General features: G+C 29.5%; 1 protein-coding gene across 1 annotated transcript; it reads left to right on the top strand.

Annotated features, from left to right (window-relative positions):
• The first annotated feature begins 8,274 nt into the window (after nucleotides 1–8,274).
• Nucleotides 8,275–19,080, top strand: LOC107173635 (facilitated trehalose transporter Tret1-like). Its single transcript, XM_015524241.2, has 6 exons — nucleotides 8,275–8,406; nucleotides 10,153–10,518; nucleotides 13,251–13,507; nucleotides 13,677–13,892; nucleotides 18,197–18,451; nucleotides 18,689–19,080. The coding sequence occupies exons 1-6, from the start codon at nucleotides 8,355–8,357 to the stop codon at nucleotides 18,908–18,910; spliced, it is 1,368 nt and encodes a 455-aa protein (XP_015379727.1). The 5' UTR covers nucleotides 8,275–8,354; the 3' UTR covers nucleotides 18,911–19,080.
• Nucleotides 19,081–19,135: the final 55 nt, after the last annotated feature.

The following is a 19,135-nucleotide window of genomic DNA, read 5'->3' as shown; positions in this document are numbered from 1 at the left end:
GTATATAAGTTTAAAAAAAAAAAATGCCAGTGAATGAACACTGTGTGTATATCAGTTAGGTTGATCTGTAAACAATTTTGCTTTAGTTATTTTGTAAGTATTCTCCTCACTTGGTCAACTGAATTTGTTGTTAAAATTTATACTATTCAATTTTTAACCTAGGAATTATAAAAAGATATAGAGATAATAATAGTTACATAACATTATTAATTTATAACGGTTAACATATAATTTATTAATAGTGTACAAAATTATGAGAAATTAAAGTATTGCTAAGATTTATATTAATTTTTAACAAATACAGATTACATCAGAACCTAATCAGTTTAATTATTGCAATAAAGGTAAACTTAATATTAAATATATCATAATATGTGAATAATATTGTATTGTTTAATGTTCGAATGAAAAAATATAAATACCAATGAGTAGAATTGTTATGAATATCCATAAAACAAAACGACTTATTCACTAGAAATACTATATCGTTATAAGAAATTTAAAGTTTTTTAAAAACAAAAATGCAAAACTTTAGACAGTTTAATACACATGCAGTACCTATACCTAACCTATACACCACGACCACACTATTGTTATTTTGTACATTATGTCATAATCAATATAATAAATTAACTAGATATAAGATTTTTATTTATTTCATATATAGGTATAAATGTATAGTCAGTTTTTCTCCTGTAGTGACCTATACTAAAAAATTGATTCATGCCTAAAAATTGTAATATTAATACAACAATATTATCATAATATATGTACTTATCCACATTTTTGTTGTTATACCACTTGTTAGATTGATTCGTTATATAACAACAGGAAAACAATTAGAGCTTGTAATATACTAATATAAACATAAACAAAATATCGTAAGATAATTAAATATTAAAATGTATACAATTTGACCTTGATGGAGCGGCTATCAAATTAGAAATGCGATTTGATCGAATGTTATAATACATAAATATCCTGCAAATAAAACGTAGATGATGTATCGATATTGGAAAAAAATTGTTAACAATCCTCGTTCTAGTAGACAACGGAGATCAATGGAAATCGTTGTATTGTCATGTGCACGTCTTATTGTAGTAATGAAAATAATAACGAAGTAGTTGGGTGTGACCGGATATTATGTCCTTTGACCACTGATTTTCATACATTGAGTATTGCGTCGTTAATCGTTATGACGTTTCAAGCTGACCAAAACGTGGGAAAACGCCAAAGAACTGTTTTGTACCTGACTTCAGGATTTTAACTTGTAAGTATTGAGGCGAAACGTCAATAACACAATAAGCTTTGAAACTATTACAAATAGGTTTTTGCCACCAGTGTAATATTTAATATATTTAAATGCTTCCTATTATTACACTGAAATAATAACTGGCATTTTTTATAAACAAATTATTAAGATATATAAAAGAGAATACAGTAGAAGCTACTTATTAGGAACACTTTTGGACTAAGGTGAAATATGTCGATTAACTAATTATTTCTAATAAGCGATTGGTTTTATTTATTATAAAAAAAAAATTTATAATTTAAAAAAAAGTACCTACATATTATATCAATTGTGAAAAAAATTATATATTATGCAAAATATGTAATTATCGTTGTCTATTTTTTGCATCAAGTAACTTGGTGGCCATGGTTTCGTAAGAATAATGTCCCTCGAAGTATTTTTCAACCACATGATTCTGAACTGCTCTCTTGAGGACACTTGGAGCTTCTACAATTTCTTTGCTTGATGGGGATGTGCCTCACTGTTTTCTTCTTTGTCGTCAGTGTCAGCCTGATAAAATTTTTGACGGTTTCTGCAACACCGAGGTATCAATCCAATCTTCATACACTTTTCTTCTATGATATATATGTATCATTTGAATTGGCGCAAATATGGCGGGATTCTATGCAGGGGAGGGGGAGTTGAGATCTCTCAAAAAATGTTTAACATCCAAAACACTGTTCAGATATGGTGTTATGGTGTCATAATATATACTGTACAGTAAAGATAGTTTTTTGAATTTCATCAAAATAACTTATCCTCTCTCCCAAATTTGAAGTCTATTTGTGCCTTTGAATTATGAATTTAAAAATAAGCTTTTCCAAATGATAAAGTAACAGATCATTAAATTACAAAAATTGACATGGAGATGATAAATATCAAACTTTAAAAATAGTGTATTTAGACAAAAGGTATTGCGTAACAAATAATTGTGTTTTTATCATCGGTAATTATATGTGCGCTTATTTTAATTGTATAATAATCGAACATTTAGTTGTACGTAATAAGATCGTATTTAGAAGATAATATCGATCTGCGATTCCAATGAATCATCGACAATAATGAATTATACATGTTTATAAGTCTGATTAGAATTCTTAAAGATTCATTGTTTAATGCAAGTAAAGAAGTTTCCAATAAAAAATTCGCACACACTAAATACAACAAACAGAGATAAATAATAACATAATATACGATGTAATAAAATTTTAAGTACCTATAGCTTAGAATCGAAATATATGTATATTATGTCACATGATGACATTGAATTTGGTATTCCGTATACAATGTTGAAGTTAAAAATAAATATACATAGTAGGCAGTAAATAATAATAATATTATGATGCACTATTAATACTACGAAACCGAGAGATACATAATATTAACGATTATATACTAATTGCTTGCTCAAACGTAGTCAAGTGCCTCACGATTGTTATAGAAATGATCATAATATTATGTCGTCTATATTATCTTTAAGACGCTAAAAAAATCGTTTTCTCTCGATGGCCATAGCAATAAAACGTCTTTTTTATGAGACTTATACTGCGGGAATCGCACTACTACTGAGTGTGCATTTCATATTATATCACACATGGTTGGCGTACTCGTCAATTACCCGACTAAAGGTCGTATCATAACTTTAAGATGTACCTACGAAAATTAAAATATTATGTGTAATTATTTTAAAACGTTTGCACAGTGCACACGTTTTAATTATTCGTGATTCGTCATTATAACATTATTAATAATTAATAATTATTATGGACGAATTTAATTTTGTATTTTTTAATAATACATTTCAATACTGCTCGGCCGTGGATCAAAACATTATCATATCGTCCCTGATGAGTGATGAACGTAAATTCGTAACGCATTAAAGATTGGGAACGCGTATGGTTATATCAAAATATCGACTCGGGGACACGGTTTAGTTGGCTACAATATATTCCATATATTACTATTATTATTAATTATCATGTTCGTTGGCCATTTCATGACATAAAAATATAAAATGTCCGCCGAATTGGTCTCGTCAAGTAAATGGTGGTACCTATAATATAACAATAATAATATATATATATATGTATATATTTATATGCGAATAACGGACGTATAACAGTTGAATTAGTATATAGTATAACATCGTACATTCGTACCTATACGGGAATATTATCGTATACCGTAATAACTGTCGAAATATATACTCTTCTGAAAGTCGGATATATTATTTCAAAGATCAGAATCAAAAATTTGCTTAAATTAATATTACGGTAGGCAATTTTCATTTTGTTCAACAGCCCGTTAGAAATAAGTACCCATACTCTATATGATTCAAAATTGTTGGCTAATTCGTCGTTAATACCACTTCCCGTGACAAATTCCTGTGGATTTACCCTATATTAATCTCCATAAAAGATTGTTAATATTCAATCATAATATATTATCGCATTTTTAGCATTGTAAAGGAGAAACAATTTTTAAAATTGGTACCTAATAACAAATTGCTAGTTTCTTATTCTTCCATACTAAATTGTAAAACCAAAAATAACTATATAATACACAAAAATATATTTATTATTATTTCTATAAAAAGTCTCAAATTTGCAATAAAAAAATTAAGGGCAACTTATCAAGATAAAATATAGCTTATAGATTCATGGGATTGTGTAGCTTTCTGATGGTAAAAAATTTTAAAATCAGTGAAATAGTTCCAGAGATTAAGCCAATCAAACGAACAATTTTTCTTCTTTATATTCTATAACGCTTTAGTAGGGGTCGAATTTTGAAAAATCCTGTTATAAGGGGTTTTTGTATTATAAAATGAAATTACTGACACAATTCCATACTCATTCTTCAGTGGTTCCGGTTAGGTGATTTTTAAAATTTTTTAATTTTTAACCCCAGTAGTGGTTGAATTTTGAAAAACCTTTTCTTAATGGGTGTCTACACAATGAAACAAAACTACTGTCTGAATTTCGTACTCATAGCTTCAGCTGTTCCGGCTAGGCGATGATGAATAACTCAGGACAAGTCATTTTATATGTATAGATAATGAATATGTACATTATTATGTATATAGTATATATAGTGGTCGCCGCTCATTATGATCACGGTGCATTATTATTATTTTATCCAACTTTCGTTTAGTGTTATCAAACGGATTATGCTATCAGTTATGTCCCGTACTAAAGATTAAATTAAGCGGCGACCACTGTATAATAAAATGCATCAATGTATAATTACAATTAAATAAATCATTGTTATAATGATATTATTTTATTTTACATTTATAATATACCTATTATATATAAAAATTCTCTGAAGTATATGCAACAATATACCATTACAATATATATAACAATAGTCAATAGAGAATCAACTCGTACACACCTAATAATGACCAGGGAATCAAATAATACATAAATGAGTAGGTCTCGGGAATCAACTCACTTATTGAGAAATTAAGTATGGGCAAAATTTATATGTTCTAAATCCAACCCTACGATCGACTAGGTACCTATAAATCGGTGGAATTTACAATCTCCCGATACTTGCCTATTATATAGGTACGTTACACCAGCACCACAACCTAAGCTTTTTTATTTTAAATTGGTTCCATAATTTAGTAACTGATTAGTAACCATTCGTAACCACAAAGTTGGAATTCGTAACCTAAATCAAGCACCAGAAAAACCGTTTTTCTCAACCGGGTGCTGGTGTAACGTTACACCAGCACCCGCTACATCGGAATAATCTACTTAGAAAGTTCAAACCTAATCTAGGCTTTAGTAACCGATTTAAAATAAAAAAAGCTTAGGTTATGGTGCTGGTGTAACGTACCTCTATTATATCTATCTAAATCATCTCAATCCTACTTGAGTTACGCGAGAGTTATTTTTTAATTACTAAATTAAAGTTATAAAAAAGTTTTAGCTATAGTTATAACTTTTTTAACCAATATGTAAATTGGTATAATAATTTACATATATATATACGAAGTATATATATATATCGGATTTCTAATTTATGTTTCAAAATATATATACAGTCAATACAGTTATTTCAATTAACCAACTTTTAAAACTGTCATGTGGTTTCTAATGCCTCTTGGTTTATATAGTAATTGGCATAATTTTATCAAATTATAAAAATATTATCATTTTACCACCAAAATCCAGTTTTAAAACAGTGATTTATACATATGAAAGGAAGTTGATTTTTGCAGGAATGGAAGGGTGTGAAAATTTTAAATTAATTTAAATTAATAAAAACAAGTCTTCCAAAACATTCATCTTCATGCGTTTATTTTATCGATACATTATTCGTTCTACTATGAAAACAAATCACCACTTACTGCAATTACGCCCACGACATACCCTGTAAATAATGTTATAATATTGTTCTACATTGAATACTTTGGAAATATAAATATATAAAATATCGTTTACTATATATTATATATTGGTAATTGGGGAAGTTATCGTGAATTAATGGCAAAATTAGCCAAAGCAAATTAAGGACAATCACAGGGAGCAAGGGAAATATTGATAAAAACTGTGCTTATGATTTAGAATTTAGGAATGCCGTAGTCATGTACTTCATATTACTATTCTTACTTTATTATTACTATACAATTTCAACATTGTACAATAATAAACGTAATCAAAACCGATGGAGAACAATCTATTGCGATAAGCGTTTATCTTATCAATTAAATTATGACTAAGATACTTTACTCATTCCATGAAATTATTTGCATGGCCTGAAACCACACTGAATGTCTAGGTGGACAGTTAAAAAAATATACACGTGTATTTTTAATAAACTATGTAGGTACACAATGTTCCTTAATAGTTATTATTTAAGTTATTTTGAAATGATCACTTATTACTTCCCTTATATTAATATTTAGAGTAATGGAAATTTAATTTAAATGTATAATTATTACGTTAGTCTTAATTAAATGTTGTTGCAAATAATTTAGCTACTATGTTACTTCCAAATTTAAAATTCAAGACAAAGACTATAGGTGACTATAGTAGTATAATAAGATATTTCACTTTTGCATTGATAGCAAAAATATATTTGTGGCTTATTGGTGAGGCGCGGTCGTACGCTCAATCTGCGGAAACGCACTGAGCGTACGTACCGGCCGCAGTGGCTAGCTCCCGGATGGGTGACCACCCGGGATTTTTAGCAACATATCCTTGCCACACATACACAAACACGTGTTACAACCCTACCCACTTAAAAACCTACTGACAAATATACAAAATAACCCCTACCGTACCACCCCACACCCAATGGCCTATGTTGCCGCGGGTTCTCCTTCAAAAAAATAAATATATTTAGCTTTAATTGCAATATTATCATGCTTTACTGACAAGCTTTTCTTAAAACATACTCCCAGACGGCGAAAAACATTAGCTACTGTTTTATCAATTATGGTTTTAGACCACTTTCAGTCATTGTACTAATTTACTACCTAATTATTGACTAGAAATGTCTATTGAAAATTACTTAGCTATTATATAGATTTGTTTTGTAAAAAAATCGTACACAATTATTCATATACATATAATGTATTTATATTGTTAAATACTTACCAACAAAATTTTATGCGTTTAAACTTTGTGCGTTGATTCATGATTGTAATTTATTTGTATATTATTTAAAAATAATATTATGACTTATGAGTTATAGGTACAATTCAATCTGTGATATATATCTAACACAGTTATTACACAACAAATATAGTATTTTTTTTTTTTTTTTTTATTGAACAAAAGACATCGGTGACAACGGCCATTAGTCGTAAACGTTACATTATAGATTACATTTTTTTTTTTTTTTTTGGGGGGGGGGGGTATTTTACATATAATAATATTAAATTAAGTCGTACAATTTGGACCGAGGGCTGCGTCTAGGGTGGTTGGGATGTTCAGCTGATCGAGTGCTTCTGTGTATTGTCGGCATTCTTTGAGGATATGATGTATTGTCAGTTCGGTGCCGCATGTTGTGCAGATAGGTTTTTCGTCTTTTGACATGAGGTACCCGTGGGTAAGTCGGGTATGCCCGATGCGGAGTCTAAATATAGTATTTAACACGTGTGTTGTGTATGTATTATGATTATTCAACAGTATGCATGCAACCGGTATCATACGACAAGTCATGTCTCGGCAAAACAGGCTAAGACCGTAGACTTTTCAACAACATTATAGGTGCTATAGTAAAACATTATTAATATTTGTATTTAATATCTTGAAAGTATTGATTATTATTTATTGCGCGAGCTCTCGCAGAATTCAACGAAAATAATAAATATGCGTATATATGAATCGTCTAGTCTTGTCAAATCATCATCTATTTTAGTCAATCTAAAAAAATCTGCGTGCGTTTACAATCGCTGTAGATACCGCAGGTAGGTACTTTACGTGTTATTATCATACACGAGTGTCGTGGCCAATTGGTAGTAAGATTTTCGGTAACGTTTCATTGTCGACGTGACAATAGATATATTATGCGAGCACCATTATTTAAAACAAGATTATAATAATATAAAACGTATGCACATTACGGGTCGATAATAAAAAGGTAGTTTGAAAATATTACATTCATAAAAGGTGTACAGTGTAATAATAAATAGTATTTTACATATTGTGTGTATAATTCACTCTGTCATTATAATAATATACAGTGTTCATAAGCTCGCATCAAGAACGACGAGCGTGTAATAAAAGGTATACTTATGTAGTTATGTGTATGGGTATTAGATTACGGACAGTTGTTTATGTTTTAAAAACGTATGTCAATAGAACAAACTGTAAAACATTCATCTTTCAAACGGATATAATATAAAGGTTGCGCCTTGAAAGCATATTAGGCACACTAAAACAATAATGCCAAATTACGCAAACAATAATTATTTTGAATATTTTAAGAAGCCGCCGCACAAGACTCAGATAAAACTTAATCACCAACTAGTCTTGGGAAGTCGGTGCGAATGTATACCATGTGCATTTAAATCGTACGTTCCAAATCTCGATAATCTGACAGAATTATGTTCAGTGTAGTAAGTGATAAAATACCTCAGATTGTTTTCGCGTTATTAGGTACGTACCAACAATATATTTACATAATAATAATCATAATAGCACAATGTAAGAACTAATATTATATATAATCTTGTACCAATTAGCCGGGAAGTAATATAATCGGTCCAATGAAATCGCTCTAATTTGGCATCAATTTATAGATGTGTCTCGAATATTTGGATATGCACCTAAACAATTAATATTACGAGTTCCATATTAATATATTCCATATTGATTAATTGTTATTCGAGTCGATTGGTGTTCCTGGACTGTGCAATGTCATTTTTTCTCCTTGTCCAATTTATATAGTTTAATATACGTCGCTAGATTGTAACAATAATATAACTAATTATTATTATGAATAAGTGTATCGCAATCCGTTCAAGGCACTGGAATCATAATTATTATAATATATTGAAATGAAAATGATCAAATAGGCAATGAAGTATAATGTAAAATAAAATATTGTTGTTGTCAGACGTCCAAATCCACTGGCATATCAGTTAACTCAAATGTTACTAGGTATAATATAATACACCCAATTATGCATTTACCCAGTGTATATTTATGACATCGAAATGGTTCTTTAAATAATAATGATCACGACATGCAGGACGCGCATACCACATAAATAATTATACAATTCGTATGGGATATGTATATTGTATTATAAGTTAGGCAATCGATAAAAAAAAAAAAAAATACATCTCAAATCAATTACTATAAATGAGCACGACACAACAGTGGTAAGACTGAAATTCGAAATCAAGGGGGAGAGAGATTAGAACGATTACAATTTTAATATCAAAAGTTTTTGGGCTACATAGAAATTATTTTTTTCTGACCAATTTCTTGTAACCGATAATATGCAAGTGGAAAAACTATCCAACATAACCATTCGCCGCTCTGCTCTTCAAATACGCCACTGCGAAACGACCGTAGTTGTTTGTTTCGTATTAGTTTTCATAATCGACCAAACCGTTGACGGTAATTTAAATGATTATACAACAATGTACAAGTGTGCATGTTCTCTTTAAAGAATAAAACATCGAGTATCGAATTTTTTTAAAAATATTTTCGATCAATTTAATGACGTTGAATAATTTTGGTGTTCAGAAAAACGAAATTGTTTTAGCAATAAGCCCACTAATATTAAAAATATAATATGTATAGCCACCAACCGGTTTTCAACTATTATTATTTATTGCCGAAAAAGAGTAGTAATAAAACGTCCACAAGTAACTCAAAATCAAACTTAAAATTAATTAATAAATTTGTTTTATTTTTTGTTATCTTTATCTTTCTACAAAGTAATAACTATTAAAACCTATTTGAACATGTGACATGTAATATTTTATTTATTCGTCTTATATTCCATCTATTAATACCAAGGTATATTTTTTTATTTTTTTTTATTGATCCAAAAATATATTTACAACCCGGCATCTATGGCCATTAGTTACAGAAATTAGTTAATTACAGAAAAATTTTAGATGGAGTAGAATAAATTAGTTGATTTTAAGAAATCTAACATCTTGATGTTGTCCTCTGTTTCTGGTCCTAGAGCGGTGTCGAGTAACGTGTCGATTCCGATCCTTTGTCTATCCTGTTCATATTTGAGACATTCTGATAATATGTGTTTTACAGTCAGCCAGAAAAAACTCCAGCCCTGGATAGTTATTTTCACAAATAACACGCATTTACTTACCTACCTAGCTATACCTACCTACGTATAAACAAGGATTTCGTTTCGTCCCTTTGCAGCGTCTCTGGGAGCGTTCGTCATCGGCACAGTGCTCGGATGGTCCTCGCCAACACTGACAATGTTTGAGAATGGGACCGCTGTTAGCTTCGAAGTGTCGGCCATGGCCGCGGCGACCGCGTGCTCGCTGTTCGGCGTGGGCGCCGTGATCGGTGCCGTTCCGGCTGGTGCCGTGTCGTCAGTATTCGGCCGGCGCGTGTCGCTCATCGTCAGCGAGGCCCACGTGGTCTTCGGGTGGCTGATGATCGCGTTTCCGAAGGCCGCACGGATGCTGTACGTGGGCCGGATATTGCAGGGCGTAGGGTGCGGTGCCATGTGCACCATAATACCCATGTACATCGGCGAGATAGCCGAACCCGAAATCAGAGGTTTTTATTCCAACCGTTTTTTTATTAATATATTATGTATTATATTTTATATATATAGGTCATAAGCTGGTTTTTAGATTTAAAAAACATTATGATAATATAGTATGTCTCCCCGAACAAAACTAGATGAAACGAAAATATTATATCCGTCTGATGATAGCATATTGTATTTCGGATTTTTACGACGACTAGCGGTATTCGAAGAATGTTATGCACTGGAGAAAATAAAAAGTTAGACGTGCACTCCGTCCTAACAGTTATTGCCACGTATAGTATTTACACATTGAAAAAAAAAACACTTCTGTAAAAGAAAAATGATCGTTACGAAAATTTTAGATTGAAAAACTTGATAACAATTATGTAAATATTAATAATTCATAATTGAATGTTATGATGAATAATACTTAAAAAGCGGAAAAGTGGGTATCGCTCTGCTGTACATTAGGTGGTGGGGTGGACCTATGACTAGGGTAAGTTAGATTTGAATGCAATGATAGGTATCATTGTATACGAAAAACAATTCTGAACGGAGATAATTTGTCAGTCTAAGGTATATTATATTTAAATATTGTCATATATTCTATTTTGAAACAAATATTTTATTTTTCAATTAAGACGCATTTAGCATAAGGCATGGTTAATCAATTTTTCCAAAAACATTGCATGTAGTTATCATAATTCATAATACCTTATATTATCATAGATATACATATACCTGGGTTGAGGATAAATCGTTATCATTACGCGATTTCATAAAAATTTAAAACTCAAACGCTCAAAACATTTTTCCTATAATGACGCTTACAAATTTTTTTCTATAGCTATTTGAAGCAAAACTTATGGAAAACTTAGTGTTGAATTTTATAACCTTAGATATAAATACAATCAGTATTATGAATTTTGTACTACAAAATAATTTGCAAATATTCATGGTGTTGACGAATTTTAGTCAATATTTGAAATTCAAATGCTAATAAAAATTTAATTTGAATTTCCGGTGGACATTTTTTTTGTGATATAGATTGACAAATTTAGTAAGTAATCTTGTATTAAATTTTCAAATCTTAGATTTAAAAAGAACATTTTTTATGAATTTCTAGCTTAAAACAATTTGCGAATTTTTGTGATTTTTACGTATTTTGTCAAAATTCAAAATTTTAATGCTTATAAAAAAAGATTGTGACTATAAATTTATTTTATTTTTCGACTGATATTGTAACAATTTGTTAAGAGCCTTGTATTAAATTTTCAAGATTTTTTACCCAAAAAATAAATTCGAAAATTGCATATACCTACCTATGAATAGTTTAACTTAAGTCAAACATTTTTGAAAATGTCATGGTGGATGAAATGGAAAAAATTCATGGTTTTGACGAATTTTTGTCAAGATTTGAACTTTAAATGCTAATAAAAAAAAAATTGTGCCTATGTATTCTTATAATTTTTTAATCACTATAAGAATAACTTATGAAAAACTTTTTATTAAATTTTCAAGTATCTACGACTTATAGTTTTTGAATAATAACAAATGTTTAAAATCGTTTGAGGATAAATCGTTATCGTTATGCTATTTCGTAAAAATTTAAAATTCAAATGCACATAAAATTTTTCCTATAATGATGCTTCGAGTTTTCTCTATAGCTACTTGAAGAAAAACTTATGGAAAACTTAGTGTTATATTCTTAATCTTTAGTTATAAACAAAAAATAATTTATGATTTTTCAACTTCAAAATTACTTGCAAATTTTCGCGTTTTCGACAGATTTCGTAAAAATTTGAACTATAGACGCTTATAAAAAAAAATTGTGCCTATGTATTCTTATAATTTTTTAATCACTATAAGAATAACTTATGATGAACTTTGTATTAAATTTTCAGGTATTTTGATTGGGCCAAAAAATAATTCTCAAAAAATCGAAAATTTCAGTGGTCTATAAATATTTAAAAAAAAGTCAAACTGTATATATATAACACTAACATAAACGTTTGGTGAAAATTTCAAGTATTTACAGTGATTAGTTTTTGAATTACAACCATATAAAAAAATCGATTTTGGTCGAAAACTGGTTTTACGTAAAAGTTCCCGTTTTTCTGTAATTTTTTTTTTGTTTTTCTCGAATTTTTTGAAAACTGTTGGAAAATGTTTACTTTTGACCTTTTATAATGCACCAAGGATATTCACTTTTACATTGGAAACCACCCCCAAAGTTTGAAATCGAAGCACTATTTCGACTAGTTATGCTGTACACAGACACAAAAAAAAAAAAATAAACATCATTGTAAAATCAATACATTCATCACTTCGTTCAGAATCTAAAATGGATAATTTATTATATGTACAATATAATATTATTTAGAATATACGTGACAAATTATTGACGAAACATAAATAATTTAATGTTACGTCCGAATTGTTAGTACCTATATATTTTTTGATATTAGTGATATTTTAATCATTAATATATTATCTTTATGGCGGATAAATCATAATTCATCATATTCTGTGTCTTAATTAATAATATTTTATTTCATTGATAACAATAATAATATGATACATTATGTTAAAAATACAAAATTTAAATATGCAGTGAAATTTCGAAAAAGTCGAATATGCATAAATACTTTTAATAATGTGTAATATCCGGACACTAGAATTTTCTCCTAATTTTTTCTATACCTATTAAAATCTACGTTTAACCGTTTCTTGCCCACATAACTTGTCAGTATTTTAGGATTTCTCGGTGGATTATACCAGTTGTTCGTCGTGTCCGGCATCCTGTACTCGTACGTGCTCGGCAACTTTTTAAATTACACGCAACTCAACTTGGCGTGTGGCTTGTGGATGGCGGTCCACATACTGGGAGTGCTGTACATACCGGAATCGCCGTATTTTCTGATTCAAGAAAACAGAAGAGTCGACGCCGAAGAGGCTATAGCCCGGATTCGGGACCCCAGTCACAACTGCAAGACCGAGCTCGATGAGATACAGGTAAGACCAGTAATCGTATTACATAGCATAACATAATATTAAGTTATTTTCACTTGTATTTGGCCGACCGTACACATATTATTATGTGCTTAATTCTGACGAACGTTAACGGTCACAAAATGAGTGCGATGTTTATGTGACAATTATTATATGTCACGACTACCGGCAGAAATTCGTCGAAGAAGAGCAAAAGAACAGTTACACTGCGCGTGAAGTGCTCGAGAGGGACGTGAACCGAAGGGCTCTGACGATCGGCATCGGTTGCATGTTCTTCCAGCAGATGACCGGCATTAATGCCATCATATTCTATATGAAACACGTGTTCGAGATTTCGGGAAGCGACATCAGTCCCGAAGTGTGCACTACCGTCGTCGGCACGATACAGGTATCCGATACAGAATATTATCATAGTACAATATAAATTACAAATATTTTACAACTAAAGCTGACGATTCCGTACTCTCATCCATTCTGCTCGCTACACCTATCCCTACTCTACTACTACAGTTTCCATCGCTACCTATTTTTTGATCAAATGTACTTGATATTATGGTCTCTGTAAATGATTTTTTTTTCAATCTACGTGTAGAAAATGAGATAAGATTATTAGTTTTTCGACTATATTTTTTCAGGCCAATATTGCAGATATCAAACACTATGCGTAAAATAATAAGTTAAATCGAAAAACAACATGGTTTATACTGTTTATAGTTAGATGTATATTTATTAACTAAAACAATCGTTGGAATATTAATAATAATACTGCTTTTGTTCTGTGTGTCAGACGGCGTATTGTGTAGGCAATTTAAGTACATGGATGTTTTGAACTGTGAAACGTATTGTGAAACTTGTAATATTGGCTTACAGCCACATGGTGATATTATTATTTCAAATAAGTACTTATTCCGTACTACTGAAACTTCACGATAATAATAGTATTTGTTACCCATGGTCAACTTCGACATTCGATCTTGGAAGTTAAAAACATGAATTGTTTATTATAAAAACTGAAAAGTGTGTGCGGTAAAATTTAATATAATCGTACTTTATGCATAATATCATAACGGTAATTACATAATTGACGTTCAAATCAAACTGCGTTACTTTATTAAGTTATTCAGTTTACATAATTTTTAAACATTGTTATTTTAATTCTAATATACTGATCTGTAAGAGAATAAATTCAACGCATTAATATTCATGAAAAAGTGCATATTTATTTTAAAAGTATTAACTTTAAGTTTTTAAAAGTATATATTTATATATATATAAAAAAAAATTATAAAAAATTAATATACGAGTACCTATATAATCGTACAGTATATTTGTCGAGAGACGTAAATTTACTAATAACATACAATAATTTACACTATGAAGAGATATGACTCGAGAATTTATTTTGAAAATAATTAACTGGTCTCTGGTCATAGTTGACGGCCATCCCAAATTTAACGTATTAATCTTCACAACAATTTTCTTCGTTAGAAAAATCAGAAAAAACAGTTGCTCGCTCACTCTGTATATCTGTGCAAGAATTTATTAATCATAACATTATTTTTTTCTTTTAAACAAGATAGTTTAAAATCTATTCAATAATATTATAACACTAAATTAATTTGATAAAAAAAATTGATTATATATACGGCATGAACAACATGAAGAGGAAATTACTCATTGGTAGCACCTTTTAATTACATTAATAGGTCTCTACACTATAGTCGCAGTATTATAAACATGTTGACGCCTCTCGCTGAATGTTATAAAATTAATCTGCAGTTTGTAGTCCGTAAATAACAATATTCAAACTATTATAAATTCCTCTGGTGTGCTGTAATTAATATGTTAAAATGGAATCGTTATCAAATGCTCGTGAGTTAATCTACAACTATCGAAAATGTAGTACCAACCGTCTGTTACGATTTAAACGTATAATATCATGACTGATAGGTACTTGAAAATATTGTTTTTTATCTTTGATTCCCGTTGTATTCTTGTTTATTCGATGGAATAATATTAGAAGATGACGATTGAATGCAAAAAAAACCACGTTTTCATAAGACACGAAAACGTGATAGTTCTTTTTTTTATCGTTTATGTTTATCTTCATTTTTATTGCACTTATTATAACTATATATATAACAATAAATAAGACTATATTTCTTTTTCACAAATTATAAAATTTAAAAATGAGACTATTTATTCATATATATATATATATATATACAACTTATATCAAATTTTTGTTCACTACAATGGCTTATGGTATTTTGAATATTTTGATATAACTTTAAATCCTGTCCAGATTAATTTTAAACTCTTAAGGTATCTATGTTTTACACATAATTCATTGGTCACTACGAAAAATTCGTACAAATGTTTTGCCGTTATATTAAACGATCGGAAACCATGAATAACAAGTACAAGAATATTTTCAAATAACAATTAAATCCATAAAACTATTTTTTTTTATACATACTTCTTAGAATTTATTTTTCTACATTTTGTCTACCTATGCATATTGTGAGATGATACTAGAGTGTGATAAGTTTTTACAATCGTCTTGAATTTATGCTACACCCCCCCCCCCCTTCAGCCACAATCACTATTGATCATCCAATTTTTTAAATTGTTTATTCATCTACAGTTATAAACCTTGTTATAAACTAACAACTGATTGGTATAAAACAGTTAATAGTACAATTATTTTGATATTATTTATTTATTTATCTATATCAGAGTATATCTTTGTGTATACTTAGTATATTCAGTACATTTCTTTTGGTTTTTCTGACGAAATGTTGATAATATATTTTATATGACTCAATACAAATATTCCTAGCCAATTTTAGCATTCTAATTAAGTTAGGTTAGTTTAAACTATTTTTTTTTTTTATGAAAATCACATAAATAATAACATTTATTATAATCAAAAGTACAGGGATGTCATTTTAGGTTGTAACAGTAGAAAAACTTGCATTTTCATCTTGTACGTCATGTTATTTGTAATTTAAATATTTGTTATTGAAATAATATATAAGCACTTTTCTTAAACAAATAATAAAATGTTGAGGTTTTATCATTTTTAAACAAGTTAGAGTTTTGGGATATAAAAATAATAATTCGAATTATTTTTAAAATAACTGTGGAAATCTAAGCACCACTAATTTTCGAAAAATTGATTTTATTTTTGTTGTAATTTTAATTTTCCAGACATGACATAATAATTTTTAAAATATTCATAGTTTCTTTTCCATTGATATTGATTCATTTTTTATCGATCAAGCTTGAAAATGTAAATAAACGATTCCTCATAAATTTCCCTTATTTTATAGATATTTAAAAGCATCATTCAAAATGTTAAGCAATTGAAATTTGAATTTTGAATAATTGAATATTTAAACTATAATAATGATTTTAGTTATTTAATTACTCCTAATTCAAGAGGTATTAATTCTAGGAATATGAAACGTTTAGCTTATATGAAACGTATACCTAGCTATTAGTATTTTATCAGTGGCTTATCCAGATTTTTTTTTTTTTTGGGGGGGGGGGGAAGTGAGAGGCTCATATTTTTTTTTTTTTTAGAGTCTATCCAACTAAGATCTTTCATACATTTTTTGTATTCTGAAATGCCGTTGGTATTGCTATTTTATTACTTATTAGATTTTTGTAGAAACTTACATACCTACAAACTATTATTACATGGATTAATGGTTGGGTACTTATTTCGTAATATGTTCACAAGACATTGAAAACATATACACATTTTCCTGAAATTTCTTGAAGAGTCCTTAGCCTTACGGCTACGCCAGTGTATTTGCTATACACAATGAAATTAATTAAAAATAATTATACAAGAATATTGTTCAATGCATCTAGCATACTTATACTTATCATATAGTTAAATTTATAATATAAGAATTGTGATGTATAATATAATGAGTTTATTATTTATAAATAATGCTGTAATACCATATAATTGCTTCTAATAATATATGTATTAACTACTTAAAAAATAAAATTAATTCACAAAATAAAAAACTGTAACGTTTGTATAATTTAACATGAATTAATATTTTCTCAATTGCCTACGTTGTTAAACAGACGTGACCATTTGTCGCAACCTTATCGTTGTACATCGTTTAAATATAAATAACACCGTGAATAAAAAAAAATATTTTATTAACTTAAATGAAAAAGATTAAATTGGTTAGCCAAGATTTTTTTTAATGGCCTTCGGTGAAAAAAGTTGGTTACCACCAGACAACTACCTGACAAGAGATGAGTGAATATGTGTGGATATAATATGTAAAATATGAACACGTTGAATTGGGTCAACATGTTACGTATTTGAAAAAAAATGCTCATCTTGAGGTATTTATTTCGTCGTCCCTCCCCAATACCATTGCTCCTGCACCTGTATGATGTTTAACATTTTTAGTCATTCTTTAAAATTATGATTTTTTTTTTTTTTCGTTATTTGATATATACAATCTATATGTTATAATTAAAGAGCATAATATGTGGTAAGGGAAGAATTACATACCTTCTTTATTTAGATACATGTTAATGAATGGTCATAAAACAATATTTACATGAAATGCTGAATGTCGGAAGTCATCCATCACGGGCACTTGCAATAAATTTGACAATATAGATTTGAAATCTATTAACGTACTATTGTTATAGGTGGCCATGACATTCGTCTCTATGATGATAACGGACAAGTTTGGCAGACGTTCTTTAATGGTGTACACGATGACTTTGATGGGCATCTGTTTACTGGCGCTGTCATACTATTTTTTTTCAAAAAAATACAACCCCCACGTTGCCGAAACACTGGACTGGTTACCACTCGTGGCCATAGTGGTGTATATATCTATGTTTTCGATCGGTTGCGGTCCCATACCGTACATAATCATCGGGGAAATATTCTCATCAGAAGTTAGTCGTAAAATATTTATTTGCACCATATATTATATAATATAATATACTAACGGTGATCTGTATACATTTCACCGTCTACGTTTGCCACTATTACAATCATTGCCTAATATATTATAATATCATAAATCTTGAATGACGAAATTTAAATGTTTTGAAAAAATATTTACAAGCGAATTAGATTTTGAAATGCTCAGGTAATAATAACCAATAACTATTTATGATGACTTTTTGTAGCTCAAGTCGATGGGCACGGGAATGTCAATAGCCACCAATTGGATATTGGTGTGGCTTGTAACATGTCTGGCTGAACCTATGGACAAATTCATCGGGCCTAGTGGTACGTTTTTCGTGTACTCCGGGTTCTGCTTTATGGGCATGTTGTTCGTCGTAAATTGTGTACCAGAAACCAAAAATCGATCTCTAGCTGTGATTCAATCGGACCTCGAAAAGAAATAACAAATCGTATTCCATTTCACCGGTGTAAAACTGTTTAGGCTGCTTTACATGTAATTGTTATCAAAATTAAATGCGGTCTGGAGATAAGTATAATTATTACATGATACATGTACGATTATATTAATACGGTAAATAATTATCGATAAAATAAATTTATGTGATTTAGAAAATTAATTGTATACTTGATAAAAATATTTCAATTATCATGTTTATGAAAAATATTTC

The sequence above is a fragment of the Diuraphis noxia genome, unplaced genomic scaffold (assembly GCF_037042655.1).
Source record: "Diuraphis noxia isolate RWA-SAM2 unplaced genomic scaffold, SU_Dnox_SAM2 contig0004, whole genome shotgun sequence".
NCBI lineage: Eukaryota > Metazoa > Arthropoda > Insecta > Hemiptera > Aphididae > Diuraphis > Diuraphis noxia.
Note: the sequence above shows the minus strand (reverse complement) of the source record. Positions and strands in the feature narration are given on the sequence as shown.